Source organism: Oryctolagus cuniculus, chromosome 17 (genome assembly GCF_051225735.1).
Source record: "Oryctolagus cuniculus isolate XC-2025 breed Fujian yellow rabbit chromosome 17, ASM5122573v1, whole genome shotgun sequence".
Lineage (NCBI taxonomy): Eukaryota > Metazoa > Chordata > Mammalia > Lagomorpha > Leporidae > Oryctolagus > Oryctolagus cuniculus.
Window position 1 is genome coordinate 24,340,159 of NC_142883.1, and position 17,639 is coordinate 24,357,797.

Below are 17,639 nucleotides of genomic sequence, written 5' to 3' on the forward strand. Positions count from 1 at the left end.
ATTCTGCTCAAGACAGTATTTGAAGTAACATCGCTCATGCCCACAGGAAATGTATCTGTGCCATCATGTGGGGTAGGGAAGTGTGATGTTGCAAAACAGGACAAGGGCTTGGCAGTCAGGCTGAACTGGCTTCCCTTCTGTCTCTGCTGTTTGCCGGCTGCGGAACATTGGACAAGCTGCTTAACTTCTCTGAGCCACAGCCTCCACACAAATCTGGAAACATGAAAACAGAGCTTTGGACTTGCTTTGCAGCATTTCTGTGGGATAAACAGTAATTGAATAAAGGGAATGACACCTAGCTGGCACTCAGTGGAAAATAACTATTTTCAGTACAGTAGACCATGCTCCCCAGATGTGATTTAAGGAGTGGGGAAAGTACAGATCTTTTTTTTTTTTTTGCCAGGCAGAGTGGACAGTGAGAGAGAGAGACAGAGAGAAAGGACTTCCTTTGCCGTTGGTTCACCCTCCAATGGCCGCCGCGGCCAGCGTGCTGCGGCTGGTGCACCGCGCTGATCCGATGGCAGGAGCCAGGTACTTCTGGTCTCCCATGGGCAGAGAGCTGGCCTGGAAGAGAGGCAACCAGGACAGAATCCGGCGCCCCGACCGGGACTAGAACCCGGTGTGCTGGCGCCGCAAGGCGGAGGATTAGCCTAGTGAGCCGCGGCGCCGGCTGGAAAGTACAGATCTTTTAAAATATTTTCTTCCACATGGTCTGAGATTCTGTTTCATTCTGACTACTAATTAAAAATCTTATTGTTAAGTTTATTCCTTTGAGGTTAACAAGCATCATCTTTTAAAATGCAAATATTCTTAACAGTCATTTCTTCTTTCTTATCTCCATTGCTCAGATTCCCAAGGCCATCTGCTGGTAGGAAGTAGACTCTAATTAAAATGTACACTCCTCACATCTTGTGCCCAAAGCCCTCACTTTGCTTGGTTTTTCTCTTGCAAAGGCATCACTGCTGGAAAGGCACTTATGTCACTAGGTAGCATTTTAGACATGATAAGGCTTGAGCTCATATGAAATGTTCAAAACTACTGTTTTAAAAACATAGAGATGGGCAGAAGCTGGCGGTGTGGTGTAGCAGGTTAAGCTGTGGCCTGCAATGCCAGCATCCCAAATGGGTATTGCTTAGAGTTCCAGCTGCTGCACTTCCGATTCAGCTCCCTGCTATGGCCTGGGAAAGCAGCAGATGATGGCCCAAGTGCTTGGGCCCCTGCACCCATGTGGGAGGCCCGGAAGAGACTCCTGGCTCTTGGCTTCAGATTGGCCCAGTTCCAGCCATTGGGGCCATTTGTGGAGTGAACCAGAGAATGGAAGATCTCTCTCTGTCTACCTCTCTCTATCTATAAGTCTGCCTTGCAAATAAATAAATATTAAAAAAAAGAAACTACCATTTGTTGAGTTTTGATAGTATCTAAGAAGAGTATTCACAATTGTCAGAAAAAGTTAAAAATACTCCTCCCTTTTCCAATTGTGTATCTGGATTTTCTTTTAAGATTTATTTATTTGAAAGTCAGAGTTATAGAGAGAGAGGGAGAAATCTTCCATCTTGGGTTTACTTCTCAGAAGGTTACAATGGCCAGAGCTGGGCCAGCCAGAAACCAGGAGCTTCCTCCGGGTCTCCCATGTGGGTACAGTGGTCTAAGCACTTGGGCCATCTTCCTCCGCTCTTCCCAGGAACATTAGCAGGGAGCTGGATAGGAAGTGGAGCAGCTGGGATTTGAACCTGTGCCCATATGGGATGCTGGCACTGCAGGCAGCAGTTTTACCTGCTGAGCCACCATGCCATGCCAACCCGCTACCTAACCCCCCAAAGCCTGCCCAACTTGGATTTTTTTCACCTACGCAAACAACATGTCATTGTTTTGAGAAAATGGGAAAGCAAATATGAGAATCCGCTGCCTTCTTTAAACCCAGCCAGCCATGAACAAGATTTGCAAAATTCTAATACAGTGCCACTGAATACTATTTTTTCCTTTGGAAAAGTTGTGTTTTATAAAAATATTAAGATATAATAGCTTAAGGGACTGGTGCTGTGATGTAGCAGGTAAAGCTGCCGCCTGCAGAGCCAGCATCCCATCTGGGCGCCGGTTCAAGACCTGGTTGCTCCATTTCTGATCCAGCTCTACCATGGCCTGGGAAAGCAGTAGAGGATGGCCCAAGTCCTTAGGCACCTGCACCCATGTGGGAGATTAGAATAAGCTCTTGGCTTCCAATTGGCACAGCTCTGACCATTGCAGCCAATTGGGGAGTGAACCTGCGGATGGAAGACTTCTCCCTCTCTCTGCCTCTCCTCTCTCTGTGTAACTCTGCCTTTCAAATAAATAAATAAATCTTAAAACAAAACAAAACAAGAGGCACAGAGGCACACCCCACTAAGCAAGCTGATGAAGGCCTACAGGAGTGGCAGGGCTTGTCAATGAGGCAAATTAGATTCAGGTTTGATGGGTAACCAATTAACAAAGCAGACACACCTGCACAGCTGGCGATAGAGGACAGGGACACCCTCGACCTGTTCCAGCAGCAGACGGGGGCGTGGCCAGCTGCTTGCTGGGGCGTGGCCTGGAGGGCGACACCCTGTTTTCCATCCTGTCATTTGCTGTTGAATAGTGAGCCCCAGACCCAGCAGTCGCAGAGACTGGGGAAACTCGAGGACCTGCATGGAAGTGACTTCCTGTCTTACTCAAACTCTCTGCAGGGCCGAATCCGCAACTAAAATGGGGCCAGCCAGAACTGTTAACTTTGTTTAGGTAAAATGAGTTTTGGAGGTTTGTTTTTCCTTTCATTTTTGTTTGTCCCCTCCTCTGCTCTCCAAACCTGTGGCCTGAGTGTGGGTTCTCAAGGATGGGCCTTGGCTCCCCCGTGCCAGGCTCGCCTGGATCCTGTACAGAACTCGTGGTCCGGGGGCGGAAGACAGGACCTCACTTACCACCTGCCGGCACGGGTTGTTGAGACCCTGAACAGTGGAAATTGACGCCTTGTCAAGTTTGGTAATGTGGAAGGGAAAATCTGGAATGCTTCTTAAAAAGCAAAAACAAAAACAAACAAACAAACAAAAACCAAGTCCTTTAGTAAAATGGCCCAAGTGCTCTCTGCCCTGTTGAGTGTGGCCCCTCGGGTCCGAGGCCCAGCAGCCCCAGCCCAGCTCAGTACCCAGTGATTTGTATGTGGACAAAGCCTGGCACACCAAGAATTGGCTTTTTCCCTTTTATTAGCATAGAAGAAAGTCATTGCTTCCTTTCTCCTTTGTTAATAGTATTGTGGTCTCAGATTTCTTCTAGTATTTGCTTTGATGAACAATTATGGTCTCTATATAAAAAAGATTAAGTACTGCTGAATTTACAGTTTGTTATTGCATAAAAAGCCACTTTCGAGGGTGGTTGCAAAGGTAACCCATGGGGGCCGGTGCTGTGGCATAGTGGGTAAAGCCGCCACCTGCAGTACCGGCACCCCATATGGGCGCCGGTTCGAGACCTGGCTGCTCCACTCCTGATCCAGATCTCTACTGTGGCCTGGGAAAGCAGTAGAAGACAGCTGAAGTCCTTGGGCCCCTGCACCTACGTGAGAGACCTGGAAGAAGCTGTTGGCTCCTGGCTCCGGATTGGCGCAGCTCCGGCTGTTGTGGCCATCTGGGGAGTGAACCAGCGATGGAAGACCTCTCTCTGCCTCTCCTTCTCTCTGTGTAACTCTTTCAAATAAATAAATAAATTTTAAAAATTAGGAAAAAAAAAACACCAAAAGTAGCCCATGGGAAAAGGACTTCACGTCCTATGGATCTGTGCTATGCTGCTTTCCAAGTATGTCCTGGATTTATGCGTTAGTAGTGATTTCAGTTCTGTGAATAATTTTGGGATACAGACCCATGGAAACTTTCATGGTTCTGCCTGTTGCCCTTCTAGAGAGACCCACTGCTGCTGGGCAGCCTCTCTGCCTTCCTATACTCGGCCGAATGAGCCCGCTTCTCCGGCCTGCTTGAAATCTTGAATATGTTCGTGTTTCCTCCATCTCACTGTTTGGATTCAGTGGGGTGTTTGCTGGCCCTGTTGTGTTTATTTGCCAGTTTGTACACAACTGTGGTCCTTTCCTATGTAAACAAATATACTTTGGTATCCTGAAGAAAAAAAAAAGTTCCTGTGGGGGGGGTCCCTTAATACTTTTTGCGAGTATAATAAACCAAGGGATCTTGAGACCAGGAACTTCCTGAGCTACCCCCATGAAGAATCTGCCATAGCAGGCTTCCAAGGATGCAGGACTAATCCAAGGACACGGGGTCGGTGTACTGCTGGGTGCTGCACTTCAGGCTCTGTATTGTTCCTTGGTAATATCTTTGCTAACATCTTCAAACTGGTTGTTTAAGACACCGCCACGGGGGGCCGTGGCTAAGCCGCCAGGGTGGAGTCCCGGCCGCTCCACTTCCAAGCCAGCTCCCCGGTAATGGCCCAAGTGCTTGGTTGGACCCCGGCACCCTCGTGGAGACCCGGAAGAAGCTCCTGGTTTCCGCCTGGCCTTGCAGCCATCTGGGAAGTGAACCCAAGGACCGAAGGTCTCTCTCTCTGTAACTCTGCATTTCAAAAAAGCACCAAACAAAAAACACCGCGAGCGACCTCAACATATTCAGCTGCTTTCGGCCGCCCCGCCAGCCGCAGGCGCCTTCTCTGGGCTTGCTGACAACTCTCCAGTCCGCTTCTCGCTCTGGCACTCAGTCTGAGCTGGACACTCCCTGATGGAGTCCAGCGGGTTCACCGAAGCTCCCGCGCTCCGGGCAGCAGCCCCAGCGTCGCGCCTCCCGGGCCCACTCGCGCGCCGAGAACCACGCTCCCTGGCCGCTGACTGGCTGGACCTGGAGACGGTGGGAGGGACGCGAGCCTGGACTGGACGTCGGGGCCCGTTCCCCGCTCTCGTCCACCCTCCAGCGCCCCGACCGAGGCCCGCGGGAGTCGCCGCCGAGAGCCCGGGCCCGAGGGGCGGGGCGTTCTGGGCTCCCGGGATTGGCGTGCCGGGAGCCGCTTCCCATCGTGCACCGGGGCCCGGCGACTCACCCGGAAGGAGAAGCCGCGGCTCTGGCTGTATGGTGGGGCGCTGGCCGTGTCGCCGTGGGGAGCGGGTGCTGCTCTCAGGTGAGGGGGCGTGGGCGGGGCCCGGGGGCGTGGGCGCTGCCCGCGGGGGCTCGGGCGGGGGCGTCCGTCGTGGCACCTGAGAGGTGGCCGTGCCTGACATCCCGGAAGGGGGCTGGCTCACCCCTTGGGATGAAGGCGAGGGCACGCCCGAGATCCAAGGAAGCAAACCTGACATTTCAGCTTACTTTTAAAGTATAACGCATCTTTCTCTCCCCTTCCCCGGCTTAATCCGGAAAGGAGAAGAAAGCTGTGGTGCTCTTCAGTTCCTACTTCGTTAAGAATGGAGGGGGTGTGGCCGTCGTACAGAGAGCTTGGGGGGCGTTTACTCTAGCGACTAGGACTAGGGGGTAATGGCAGGTGTTTTACCCAGACATCAGAGACTCAGGCTGGGTTGTGGTGTTACTTACCTCCCAAGGGGAGGGAGCAGGCCACCCGCGGGACCGATGGGTGGGCCGGGCTGCTGGCTTGGAATCTCACACAGCTCCGTCACGCTGGGAGCTCCCTCCAGCCCCGTGGGCGTTTAGGAAGGAGAGCTTATTGGGTTGCCTTCTCTCGTCTGGCACCCAGAGCTCAAGAATGAGTTGGAAGGGATGAGCATCTCATGGCTCCATCTACTTTCAGCACTTGATTTGCTTTTTACCCTGCCTCCCGAAGGGGTTTAAACGGGAGAGAACATGCTAAGCCTTCGATTGCTACCTTGAATCGGCATGACGTTAGAAAACTTTGCCGCAAGTCCACCTTTGTAAACAGCAAAGTCCCGGGTTCTCACCTGAGCTGTTGGTGTTGGCGCAGGTGGAGAAAGTTCAGGGAGCCTCGGATGTGATTGAAGGGCCCAGGAAATGTAGTTAGCGAGCGTAACTGGCGGAGGGCGTCCTTCACAGGCTCGTGATCTGCATGACACACAGATGTCAAAGTGAACTTCCTGCTTGTCCTCCGAAGGCAACTGAGTTTTATTTTCTTCTGAGACGTGGTTTCCAGGGGAAGGAGGCCGCCAGAGAGTGGAGGCTGCTAGAAATTACTGCTTGGAGTCCAGGTTTTTGTGTTTGTCCCAGTGTTTTTAAGGAAAGTTACAACAGAAACTTCCTCAGTGCCTTTGAACCTTAGATTTAAGGATACAGCATTGTCAGGATCTTTTTTTTTTTTTTTTTTTTTTTTTTTTTTTTTTTAAGTCACAGCATAGCTGCTGGTGGTGTCGGCCCCAAAGGAAAGGAGGGCTTGTATGGCGAAGTGCAGGACCCTATACAAACTTCTTTTTGAAATTAGAGATATGAATTCAGTTATGGTCCTGAATTTGTCAGATTGTTCAAGGCTGAGTGTGCGTGCGTGTGTATGTGTGTGCCTGTACACTGCACCAGCTGTGTGGGGAACTGTGATTTTCTTGCCATCATCTTTTCCTGGTGTTACTTTTGTGAGAGGACACTTTAGAATAATTCACTCTGCTGTCTATCAAATGCCTGAAAAGAGAAGAAAAACTTTTTTTTTTAATCTGAGAAGGTTAATTGTTAACGGCAGGTCAGTCTGCTCTTCTTGGTCACGGCCGTTTGCCTGCTCACATCTGGAATATTATACATGGGTTGTTAAGGAATTGGAATTCCCTACTTTCTATTCGGACCTCTTGGAGGTGGAGACTGTATCAGGTGAACAATCCGACTGTCAGCAAGAATGCTGTCTAAGAAGGCATTGAGGTTGCAAAACCTGGGGTTTGCAGCGTGGTGTGGCCCAGTTTTGTCATACACTGTGCAGCTTTGCCTCTGCGTGCAGTGTTTGTCTGTAGAGAGACCTTCTGGTATATTGGAAAGAATCGGAAAAGCTGTTTGCTCTGCTAATTTCATGGCGTAAATGAGCTCCCCTTCTTTTGAGACGTTAGCCTTGTGTTAGCAAAACATAAAACAGAGGAAACTCATTACACACCCTTCTAATGGTAAGGCAGAACTAATAAGAGAATGTGTTTAAAATTAATTGTGGGACTGTAAGAATGAGTGGGTCTGCGAATGGGCACGGGGCGGGGTGGGGGAGAGGGAGCGCTTAGAGATAGTCTTGTTTTCCCAGGAGCCAGCCGGGATCATTTGTTGGCAGTACATATTGGCTGAAATCAGTTTTCATTTCAAGGTAAATTGGAAAGGGAAATTAAACCTTATTGTTCCGCTCTTCGGAGAGGAGAAGGGGGTGGCTGCTGTTGGAGTGGTTCTAGGAGTAACAAGATTAGTGCTGTATTTTAACAGAAGGTGACATCATGGGCCCCCTTGGACTGGAGTAACCCTGTGCTGCAACCTTCATGGTCCCCTTGGCGGAGTGGGCGATGTCGCTCTCCGTGTAAACTGCCACACTGGGGGACATCAGGAGCTCAGTCTTTAATGAATCTTTACAAAGGAGCGAAGCGCAGCCTGAGTCGACCTGTGCAGCTGTGGGGCGCTTGGGCAGCGCTACAGACCGGAAGGCGTGTTGCGGGAGGAAATCATTATAGCTCTTGGCCCAGGTTCCAGAGAGCGGATTCGAGAAGGCAGGGTCACGACTGAGCGGCCCACTCAGGGGCCACCTGAAGCACTCTGGCTCTGTGATTCACCTGGGGAGCTGGACGGCACTTGGCGAAACAGAGACGCGGGAGCACCGGTGGGGAGAGTTGTCTTCGAGCAGCCGGGAGGGGGCGCTGTTAGGCTCCCTCTCAAAGCTGTGTTCTCAGTGCCCATCAGACATGCTGCTGTGCCCGCAGCCCTAGAGGCAAAACTTTTATAACTGAGCCTGCCTGCTCTGGCTGCCTGGGACAAAGTCTCCTCAGACCCCACGGTGCTTTGCATGGAAGTGACCTGGTGAAGGGTCCTGACAGCAGTCTGAGAAGGAAGGCAAATCCCCCAGGGCTCCGCACACAGCTATTGTGGGGGATTTTTTGTTTGTTTGTTTCTTTGCTCTTTACATTTTATAAGAATGAAAAACATTCTCGGGGTGTCCCCAGGAAGACATCTGTGAAAACCTTTCACAGTTCTGCCCAGGCCAACAGTGCTAAGAATAGAGGCACACTAACCATGATTGTCCCGTGTCCTCTGTCCCTCATCAGATGTGTTCTTCCAATGGGCTTTTCGTGTAAGATGTCGGAGACCCAGGAGCAGGAGGTAAGAGTGGTCTCCAGGAGCAGGTGGGTAGGCGTCGGAGAGGGGCTCGAGGAGGTGGGAGGGCAGAGACAAATCCGTGCTCAGTTCTGGTGAGCTCAGAATAAGTGGTTCTCTTGAGCTCAGAATAAGCCCAGAGAAGGCTGTCAGTGGCGGAGGTGTTGCTGGGTAATGAGGTTCCATTTGACTCCTGTCGGTGGTGGGAATGTACTGGAATGTAGGGCTCGCCAGGGCATGGGTTTTGACTCTTGTTTCTTTCTATGTCTATTGCCAGTGCCTAGAAGAGTGCCTGGCACATAGTGAGCGTGCAGTAGATACCTGTTGAATTGAATGAATGAATGAACAAATGGATGAAAGTTGGTGCTGAGTGGGACAGTCTGGCAACCTGCGTCACCAAAGCTGCCAAGCCGTGCGGCTGAGCTGAAGCGGCGTTTCTTACCCCCAGGAGGTGATCACAGTGCGGGTTCAGGACCCCCGTGTGCAGAATGAGGGCTCCTGGAATTCTTACGTGGATTATAAGATATTCCTTCATGTGAGTGCATCAGGCTTCTGTATTGGGGTCTGCAGTATCCAGGGCTGAGGGTTTATGCCAAGCTGGAGCCTGTCTGTGGGTGTTTCTGGCAAGATGGAGACAGAAGACTTGGACGATGGAGGGGGGAGGGAGAAAAGACAGCTAGAGCTGTGCCTGTGGGCTGCTGTCGGGCTTCCTGGTGGCCTGGTTCCAGGTGGGGCCTGTGCTTAGGACCGTGGCCTGATGGCTTGGCTCCTCGGTGAGAGTGATGATGGGAGAGCCACGTAAACGTGGTCTTTTCCCACTAAACCCTTTCCGTGTGCTTCTTGTAGACCAACAGCAAGGCCTTCACCGCCAAGACTTCCTGTGTGCGGCGCCGCTACCGTGAGTTTGTGTGGCTGAGAAAGCAGCTACAGAGAAACGCTGGTTTGGTGTAAGTTTACTCTTCCTTCTCAGCTCTGAGACTCATAGAGGCTGGGCCAGCCTGAAGCCAAGAGCCTGGAACTCCATCCGGGTCTCCCACTTGGCTGGCAGGGGCCCAAGCATTCGAGCCATCTTCTGCTGCTTTCCCACATGCGGGACTAGAAGTGGAGCAGCCAGGACTTGAACTGGCACTCAAATGGGATGCTGACATAGCAAGTGGCAGCTTAACCCACTGCTCTGTAGTCCTGGCCCTGGAAAAGACAATCTTTTTTTTTTTTTTTTTTAAGATTTATTTCTTAGAGAGGCAGAGTTACAGACACATCGTCCATCTGCTGGTTCACTTCCCAGATGACTGGAGCTGAGTCAATCCGAAGCCAGGAGCCAGAAACTTCTGGGTCTCCCACATGGGTTGCAGGGGCCTAAGCACTTGGGCTATCTTTCACTGCTTTCCCAGGTTATTAGCAGGGAGCTGGATTGGAAGTCTAGCAGCCAAGACTCCAGTTAGCACTCATATGGGATGCCAGCACTGCAGGCGGAGGCTTAACCTACCACACCACAGTGCTTGTCCTAGGAAATGCATTCTTAAATCATGTTTTTAAAGCAAATGAAAGGCCGGCGCCGTGGCTCAATAGGCTAATCCTCCACCTTGCGGCGCCGGCACACCGGGTTCTAGTCCCGGTTGGGGCGCCGGATTCTGTCCCGGTTGCCCCTCTTCCAGGCCAGCTCTCTGCTATGGCCAGGGAGTGCAGTGGAGGATGGCCCAGGTGCTTGGGCCCTGCACCCCATGGGAGACCAGGAAAAGCACCTGGATCCTGGCTCCTGCCATTGGATCAGCGCGGTGCGCCGGCTGCAGCGGCGGCTATTGGAGGGTGAACCAACGGCAAAGGAAGACCTTTCTCTCTCTGTCTCTCTCTCTCACTGTCCACTCTGCCTGTCAAAAATAATAATAAAAAAATATAATAAAAATAAAAAAAATAAATATATATTGGTGCAAAAACATTTAAAAAAAAATAAAGCAAATGAAAAAAGTAAAGATAGAGCTCTCATTTCTAATATTTTGATCTAACAAAGCCCTATAAACATCAAAAATATTTTTTCTTTTTTTGGGGCAGGCATTTGGTATAGTGGTTAAGATGCCACTTGGGACACCCACTTTCCATATTGGAGCACATGGGTTAGAGTCCCATTTCTGTCCTTATTCCAGCCTCCTGCTAATGTACACCTTGGGAGGCAGCAGATGATGGCTTAAATAGTTGGGTCCTTGCTATCTATGTGGGAGACCTGAATTGAGTTTTTGGCTCTTGGCTTTGGCCTGGCCCAGCCCCTGCTATTGTTGGCATTTGAGGAGTGAACCAATGGATAGATCTCTTTCTGCCTTTCAAATAAATACTTTTTTTTTTTAAAGAAAATAGCAGTGGGTGTTTGGTGTGGTAGATATATGCTGCTTGGGACACTTGTATCATGTCAGAGTCCCTAAGTTCAAGTCCTAATTTCACTTCTGGGTCATCCTAGTGCATCCTGGGAGGCAGCAGGTGATAGATAGCTCAAGGGTTTGGGTCCCTGCCCCCATGTAGCAGACTTGGTTGAGCTCCTGACTCCTGACTTTGGCCAGGTCCTGCCCTGGCTGTTATGGGCATTTGGGGAGTGAACCAGCAAATGGAAGATCTTTTCTCTTTCTCTCTTTCCATCTCCCTGCCTTTCTTACTTTTTTTTTCCTTTTAAGGATTCTCTTATTTATTTGAAAGAGTTAGAGGAGGGAGTGACATAGAGAGAGAAATCTTCCATCCACTGGTTTATTCTCCAGATGACTGCAATAGCTGGACCAGGCCGAAGTCAGGAGCCAGGAGCTTCTTCCAGGTCTCCCACGTGGGTGACAGGGGCCCAGACACCTGGGCCACCTTTTGCTGCTTTTCCCAGGCCATTAGCAGGGAGCTGGATTAGAAATGGAGCAGCTGGGACACCAGCCAGTTCTCATGTGGGATGCTAACGCTGCAGGTGGCGGCCTCACCTGCTCTGTACAACACTGGCCCCTGTTTCCCTGCCTTTCAAAACAATAAACCTAACAAAAAGCACAAAGGCATTCCAAGTAAATAAAAATGTTTAAAAAAAATTTTTAATGTATCTTAGTCTAGTGCTTGATAAATATACTGCTAGCATTTTAAATGTGCTTATCACTGGTTATGAGAAAATTTTAAGCACTTGAACTTATTTGGTAGGTAATGTTCCTGCCCATCTGACATGTGAAAATTGTGATTTTTTTTTTCCTTTTTAGTACAGAGTTCTTTTGCAGAGCCATACCGAGAGCCTCAGGCAAGGCTGCTATTCATTGCTCACTCACACTCCTCAGTGAGACCTGGGAGCAGTGACTCCACTGCACGGCGGTCACTGAGGGCTCGGAGCTGACGGCAGCCTGGAGGAGTGCCCCAGCCAGCGGGCTGACTTGTGGGACTGATGAGGCTGTAGCCGCGAGGCAGGTCCTCATAAGCTGGTTGAAACTCCTTTGTTTCCTCTGGTAAATCCTGGCTTCTTCAGCCTGGCCTGGCTTTTAAAATGTTGTTCTGTACTTTATAAGAAAGGTAAGGGAGGGGCCAGGTGTTGTGGCACAATGGCTTAAGCCACTACCCAGATGCCCACATCCCATATCGGAATGCCTGGGATCAAGTCCCACTTCTGCTTGAGATCCAGCTTCCTGCTAATGCACCTGGGAAGGCAGCAGGTGACGGCTCAAGTATGTGGGTTCCTGCCGCCGTGGTGGTTGTAGGTGCAGTTGGGGGAAGATTGCTTTCTGTGTTTCTCTCTCTGTCACTTTACCTGTGTGTGTGCGTGTGTGTGTGTGTGTGTGTGTGTGTTTTGTTTTAAAGAAAGAGATGTTTACAGTTGGAGGGTGACTTCCAGCGACCCAACTACTTTCAGCCTATGAGCTCCTGGGACTGAAGTAGATAGTTATAATTGACAGAGAAGCACCAGGATTCTCCATGTTGGAGTTTTTTTTTTTTTTACCTTTTTGGAGTGATGTCATAGACAATGTAGTGTGACAGCATAGGTTTTGATTCAAATGCTAACTTTTCTCCTTACTCGCTGTTTGATGATGGGACATTTACTTAACCTCTCTGATCTTCTAAAGCTGGGACACTAATGTCTTTCTCCTGGGGTTTTTAGGGAGGATTAAACATAAACATTTAGCACAGGACCTGACGTGGCATGCAGCCAGCCAGTGTTGGGACTAAGGGACTTCCCCCTTAGTAAAAGGTCATTGTATTGATTGGGCCTCTTCGATCAGGGGCTGGAGGGACTGTTTCGGGTGTTAGACTTATCCTGGGTCCTACATGTGACTCCACAGGCCTGTACCTGAACTTCCTGGGAAGTCAGCCTTCTTTGGCAGCTCAGATGAGTTCATTGAGAAGCGACGCCAAGGGCTGCAGCACTTCCTCGAAAAGTGAGTGGACCTGCCAGGCTGGCACTGGCACTGCACATACAAGCCTGCAGCCCTGCAGGAGCTGGGGCAGCCCCTCGGTGACGCTCTGTGTCGTGCTCCCAGGGTCCTGCAGAGTGTGGTCCTCCTGTCAGACAGCCAGTTGCACCTCTTCCTGCAAAGCCAGCTGTCGGTGCCCGAGATAGAAGCCTGCGTCCAAGGTCGAAGCTCGGTGACGGTTTCTGAAGCCATTCTGCGCTATGCTATGTCAAACTGTGGCTGGGCCCAAGAAGAGAGGCAGAGCTCTTCTCACCTGGCGACAGGAGACCAGCCCAGGAGGTAACTGAAACACTCTGATGCCCCTGAGCTAGGATTACTGTAACCTGTAGCCGGTACCGTGGGGCATCCCCTCAGGGGAGGTGACGTCACAGCGCCGGCGGCCTTTCCTGACGTGGGTCTGTGTTAACCCAGCATGTGGTTGTAGGGACTCCTGTTAAATCGCAAGAAGAAAGACAGGGCGAGCTCTCTAACGTGTTCTGTTCTTTACCCTCCCCTTTATTGACATAAAAGTCATATACCATAAAACTTAAGACAAGTCAATAGTTTTTAGTATATTCAGAGTTGGTCAGCTGTCAATCACTACAGTCAATTTTAAAATATTTTCATTGCCCTAAAAGAACCCTGTATTCCTGAGGGGTCACTGCCCTTTCCTCCCAGATCCCGAGCCCCTGGCAGCCACGAGTGCCTTCTGGGTCTGCGTATTGGCCAGTTCTAGAAAATTCAGAGTCACGCAGTGTGTGGTCTTTTATGGCTGGCTCCTTTCCCTTAGTGTGTTTTCAAAGGTTACCCACCAAGTAGTGTGTGTCTGTCGGTACTCATTTCCCCTTGTGGATGAGCAACCTCCCATCTTGGTGGCTGGTGGTTGAAAGAGCCATCTTCGTTTATCTGGTCCCGCCCTCTCCTTCCCCCCCTTTTCCAGTTGCTGCTTTCTTCCAAGATCGGGCAGGAGGAGCTCCCCCTCGCCGCCCAGTGAGGAAGAGGACCGCCTAGCAGGGTGGGCTCCTGCTGTTGACTCCGAGGCCCCGTCCTTGGAAGGCGCCAGCGTCGCTCCGCTGTCCTCACCGTCCTGCTGTGGTTCTGCGAGACGGGCTGACAGAGCCTCCGGTCCCGTGGGAGGGGACTGCGCTGTGCCTTTGGACCCTGGTCAGTTAGAAACACTTCGGGAAAAATGAGCTCTGGGCTCTGGACTTCGGCCCGTGGTGGGTGGAGAAGACGCAGGCCAGGTCAGGGGGAGGTTGAGCTGCCTAGTGGCTCGCAGTCACCTCTGCACAGGTTGGCTACACAGAGGTGGGGCGCGACTGCTCCCTGCGCCTCTTCCTTAGGAATCAACACCATGCAGATGTTTGTACGTGAAGCACAAGGCCCTGGGGTTGTTGGTTTTAAACAGAGCCCATACCCACTCTCATGGGAGCTGAGTTTCTTTGGGTGTTTGTGTCTGTGCCTAGGAACACTGCCTCAGGTAACTGGTTGTGGGGACCGGGAAGTGGCAGATCCTAAGCCACCGGCCTGAGTATTGTTCCAGTAGGACTGCTCCCTTTTTGGCCTCCCATCTTGGCCCGCTTCTGTTTTTATGCAGCCCCGGGGCGCTTTGTTTCTGGGAGGCTGGCTGCCTGCCCACCTCCTTGCCCGGACGGCGTGGCCCATGTTTACCCTCCCATCTCCTTGCTGTGCCGCTGCCGAATGGACCTGGTGCTGCAGCTCCTGTTGCTGGGGTTTCCGGCATATCCCAGGACCTCAGCCTGGCAGAGTGGGGCCTGAGAGCCGAGCGACACTCGTGGCCATCCATGGAGAGGGGGTGGTTGGCCACAGCTGGCAGGAGAGAAACAGCCAGTGGGCTTGGTTTTGAAAAAGGCTGTCCCGGGCTGTCCCTTGTCTTCTAGTTATACAGCAGAGCCGGGGCTGTCTTTTCTGTAGGGTGAGAGTGGGCTCCTTTTTTAATTCCTTTGCTTCTCCTTTAGTTAACAACTCCCTGCCCCAGTGAGTCCATGGCCACAGTGGTCCTCTGTCGTGGCCGTGGCCGTGGCCGTATGCTCAGTCTCATGGGGTGCGAGGGCTTTGTTTCTGCCTGGAAGAGGAGTTCTGGAGACGCGAGGCTAGGAGTCACATTGCTGCCTCCACACGACGACGAGGAGGCGTTCTGCCCTCTGCTGCTATCCCTCCTCTGCGGAGAGCCAGCGCTGGTAGGAGCCGCGGGTACCCTGCATGGCTCTGCTTCCGGCTGTGTGTGAGCCACTTCGCCCGCTCGCCGCTGCCCGCCACCTCGGCCGTCCCACCTTGTCCGTGGACTCTTCTGCTACCAGCCTATGTGCGGGAGGGCCGGTCGTGGTGTTCAGTTCAGAGTTGAGGGGCTCTGGCCCGAAATAAAATGCAAGCATTAAAGACTGTCATTGCAGTTTGTGTCTAACAAGCTGTAGCCGAGGAGGAGGGAGTGAGGGCTGGCGGTAGCTACGTCCATAAATCAGGAATTTATCAGTGTGGAAGTAATGGTTGAGAACCGCGCGCTGCGGCTCTCCTGCGTTCCGTGTGTGGCTCCAGTTCGCCACCGGAGGAAGTATTGCCTTCCAGAGAGCCGGGCTGCAGCTCCGTGCACGGTTCTGGGCATGAACCTTGTTAGGTATAATTTACCTGATGCTGCTTCCACCCTCGCAGCCTGTCTGAGGTGCCAGGTGCTGAAAGAGAAATAAAGTTTGTCAACAGGCAGATGCGAAGCCCTGGCTGGGCTCCATCCCTCTTCCTGCCTGCCTCCCCTGGGTCTCTCCTTCATATGAGGCAGCAGAGCAAGGCGAGGATGGAAACCTACAGAGGCAAATCCAAAATGTCAAAAGAAGTTCATTTAAAAGGGGAAAAAACTCCATACACAACCCTCACAAAAACCCGACAGATGCTAAGCTAATGGCATCCGCTCTGCCGATTGGTGGGGATGGCTCATGAATATTAATGAGTCCAATACTCCAAATGGTGCAGCTGTGAACCCAGCTGTGCCTGAAGCTCTCTGATCTCGAAACTTCCAGACAGGAGCCGGAGGTGGTCTGTGTCAATTCCCTACTCAGCCAAAAAAACAGCAAGCTGGTTGGCCGCCTTCCGCTCGCGCCTTCCCGACCCGGGGTTGGTGCTCAGCAGCTAGTTCTGCCAGCAGATCGGGCTGCTGGGACAGCAGGAGGCGTTCAAAGACATGCATGTGATTCTCTGACTCCCAGCTTTTTAAATGAGCCATTAGCAGTGCATCCAACAGCACTTCGGTTAATCTGAGGCCAGGCACCAGCCCCCCTCACTCTTGCTGAGCTGGGTAGAGGTGGTGGGAGATGCCGTCTGATTTAGGACTGGAGTTATCAGAAAAATAGAAAAGATGGCTTTTCCTGTCCACCCAGACAGTGCCGTGTCCCCACCTAGGTTTTCTCCGTCCCATGGGTGCTCAGGTGTGGCCACTGTGGCTGGGTTGAAGGACAAGGTGCTAGTTGCGGGAGGCAGCACGCTGAGCCACGTTTTAGAGTGGGAACATGTATTTCTTTTCCTTTGGGATTTAGGTCTTTTTATTTTGTTTGTTTGTTTGTTTTGACAGGCAGAGTGGACAGTGAGAGAGACAGAGAGAAAGGTCTTCCTTTGCCGTTGGTTCACCCTCCAATGGCCGCCGCGGCTGGCGCACTGCGGCTGGCGCACCGCACTGATCCGAAGACAGGAGCTAGGTGCTTCTCCTGGTCTCCCATGGGGTGCAGGGCCCAAGCACTTGGGCCATCCTCCACTGCACTCCCTGGCCACAGCAGAGAGCTGGCCTGGAAGAGGGGCAACCGGGACAGAATCTGGTGCCCCAACCGGGACTAGAACTGGGGTGCTGGCGCCGCAGGTGGATTATTAGCCTAGTGAGCCGCGGCACCAGTGGGATTTAGGTTTGAGGAAGGTTCTGGGCCTGGTTCTGTTGCTTTTCTTCTGACTGCTGCCTTCATGGCCTGAGTCTGGTCAGTTCCTGTTACTCAGGATCAGTGACCCCAGGCTTGTGGATGGTGTTTTATTTGGTAGAAGGAAGTGTGTGTGTGTGTGTGTGTGTGTGTGAGAAAAACAGTAAGCTTCATGTGTCATGTTTTCTATGTGACCTCAGCGCCCATAGAGAGGGGAAGGCAGGAAACTGAGCTGGGGGCAATTTCTAAAAAGTATGGTTTTAGATGGCGATAGAGTATATTCATATGCAGGGTGCTTTCAAAGCTCTGTGAGACAAGTTGATCTTTTTCAAAAACTTTATAAAAAGTTAAGCCCTTGGGGCCTGCGTGGTGGTGTAGCAGGCGAAGCTGCCGCCTGCTGTGCCAGCATCCCATATGGACGCTGACTCATTTGCGACCTGGCTGCTCCACCTCCGATCCAGCTCTCTGCTATGGCCTGAGAAAGCAATGGAAGATGGCCCACGTCCTGCATCCTTGTGGGAGACCAGGGAGAGGCTTTTGGCTCCTGGCTTCAGCTCCGCCCAGCTCCGGCCGTTGCAGCCATTTGGGGAGTGAACCAGCGTATGAAAGACCTCTCTGTAACTGCCTTTCAAATAAATAAGTCTTAAAAAAAATCCACAGGTGCCATCCCAGGGAAGGAAATCCCCTGCAGCGCTTCAGGCGTTGTCCTCTGCAGTCAGAGCTCATTCTCCGAGCCCTGAGCGTTCTGGCCTGCCGAGGCCTTCGATCTGCACCAGTCCTGGTGCCTGGCTGCTCCCTGGTAGCTTTGCTTGGGAGGTGACCGTGACTTTAACACTCTGGGCATTAAGTTAGCTTCATGCTGGTAAGCTTGTTTGTTTATTTCAGCTCTTGCTGAATGCTTTTTTGTTTCCTTGAATTAAAAAAAAAAATTATTTGCAGGAGCTCCCATCTGTTGGGTCCTCTCCAAATGCCCACACCATCCAGGGCTGGGCCTGCGTGCAGCTGGGAACACAATCCACGTGTCCCACCTGGGTGACAGGGACCCATCACTTGAGCCATCACAGCTGCCTTTCGGGTTCTGCTTTAGCAGGAAGCTAGAACCAGGAACCAGAGTC

The 17,639-nt window shown here is 51.7% G+C and overlaps 1 protein-coding gene across 2 annotated transcripts; it reads left to right on the forward strand.

Annotated features, from left to right (window-relative positions):
• Window positions 1-4,910: 4,910 nt before the first annotated feature.
• On the forward strand, window positions 4,911-15,010 carry SNX11 (sorting nexin 11). Of its 2 annotated transcripts, XM_008271354.5 has the most exons (8): window positions 4,950-5,121; window positions 7,171-7,230; window positions 8,174-8,228; window positions 8,671-8,757; window positions 9,069-9,169; window positions 12,500-12,595; window positions 12,698-12,910; window positions 13,551-15,010. In XM_008271354.5, the coding sequence occupies exons 3-8, from the start codon at window positions 8,187-8,189 to the stop codon at window positions 13,801-13,803; spliced, it is 792 nt and encodes a 263-aa protein (XP_008269576.1). In that variant the 5' UTR covers window positions 4,950-5,121; window positions 7,171-7,230; window positions 8,174-8,186; the 3' UTR covers window positions 13,804-15,010. The 2 variants fall into 2 exon arrangements, with proteins under 2 accessions (XP_002719364.1, XP_008269576.1); XM_002719318.6 differs by lacking the exon at window positions 7,171-7,230 and having other exon boundaries at window positions 4,911-5,121.
• The last annotated feature ends 2,629 nt before the right edge of the window (window positions 15,011-17,639 follow it).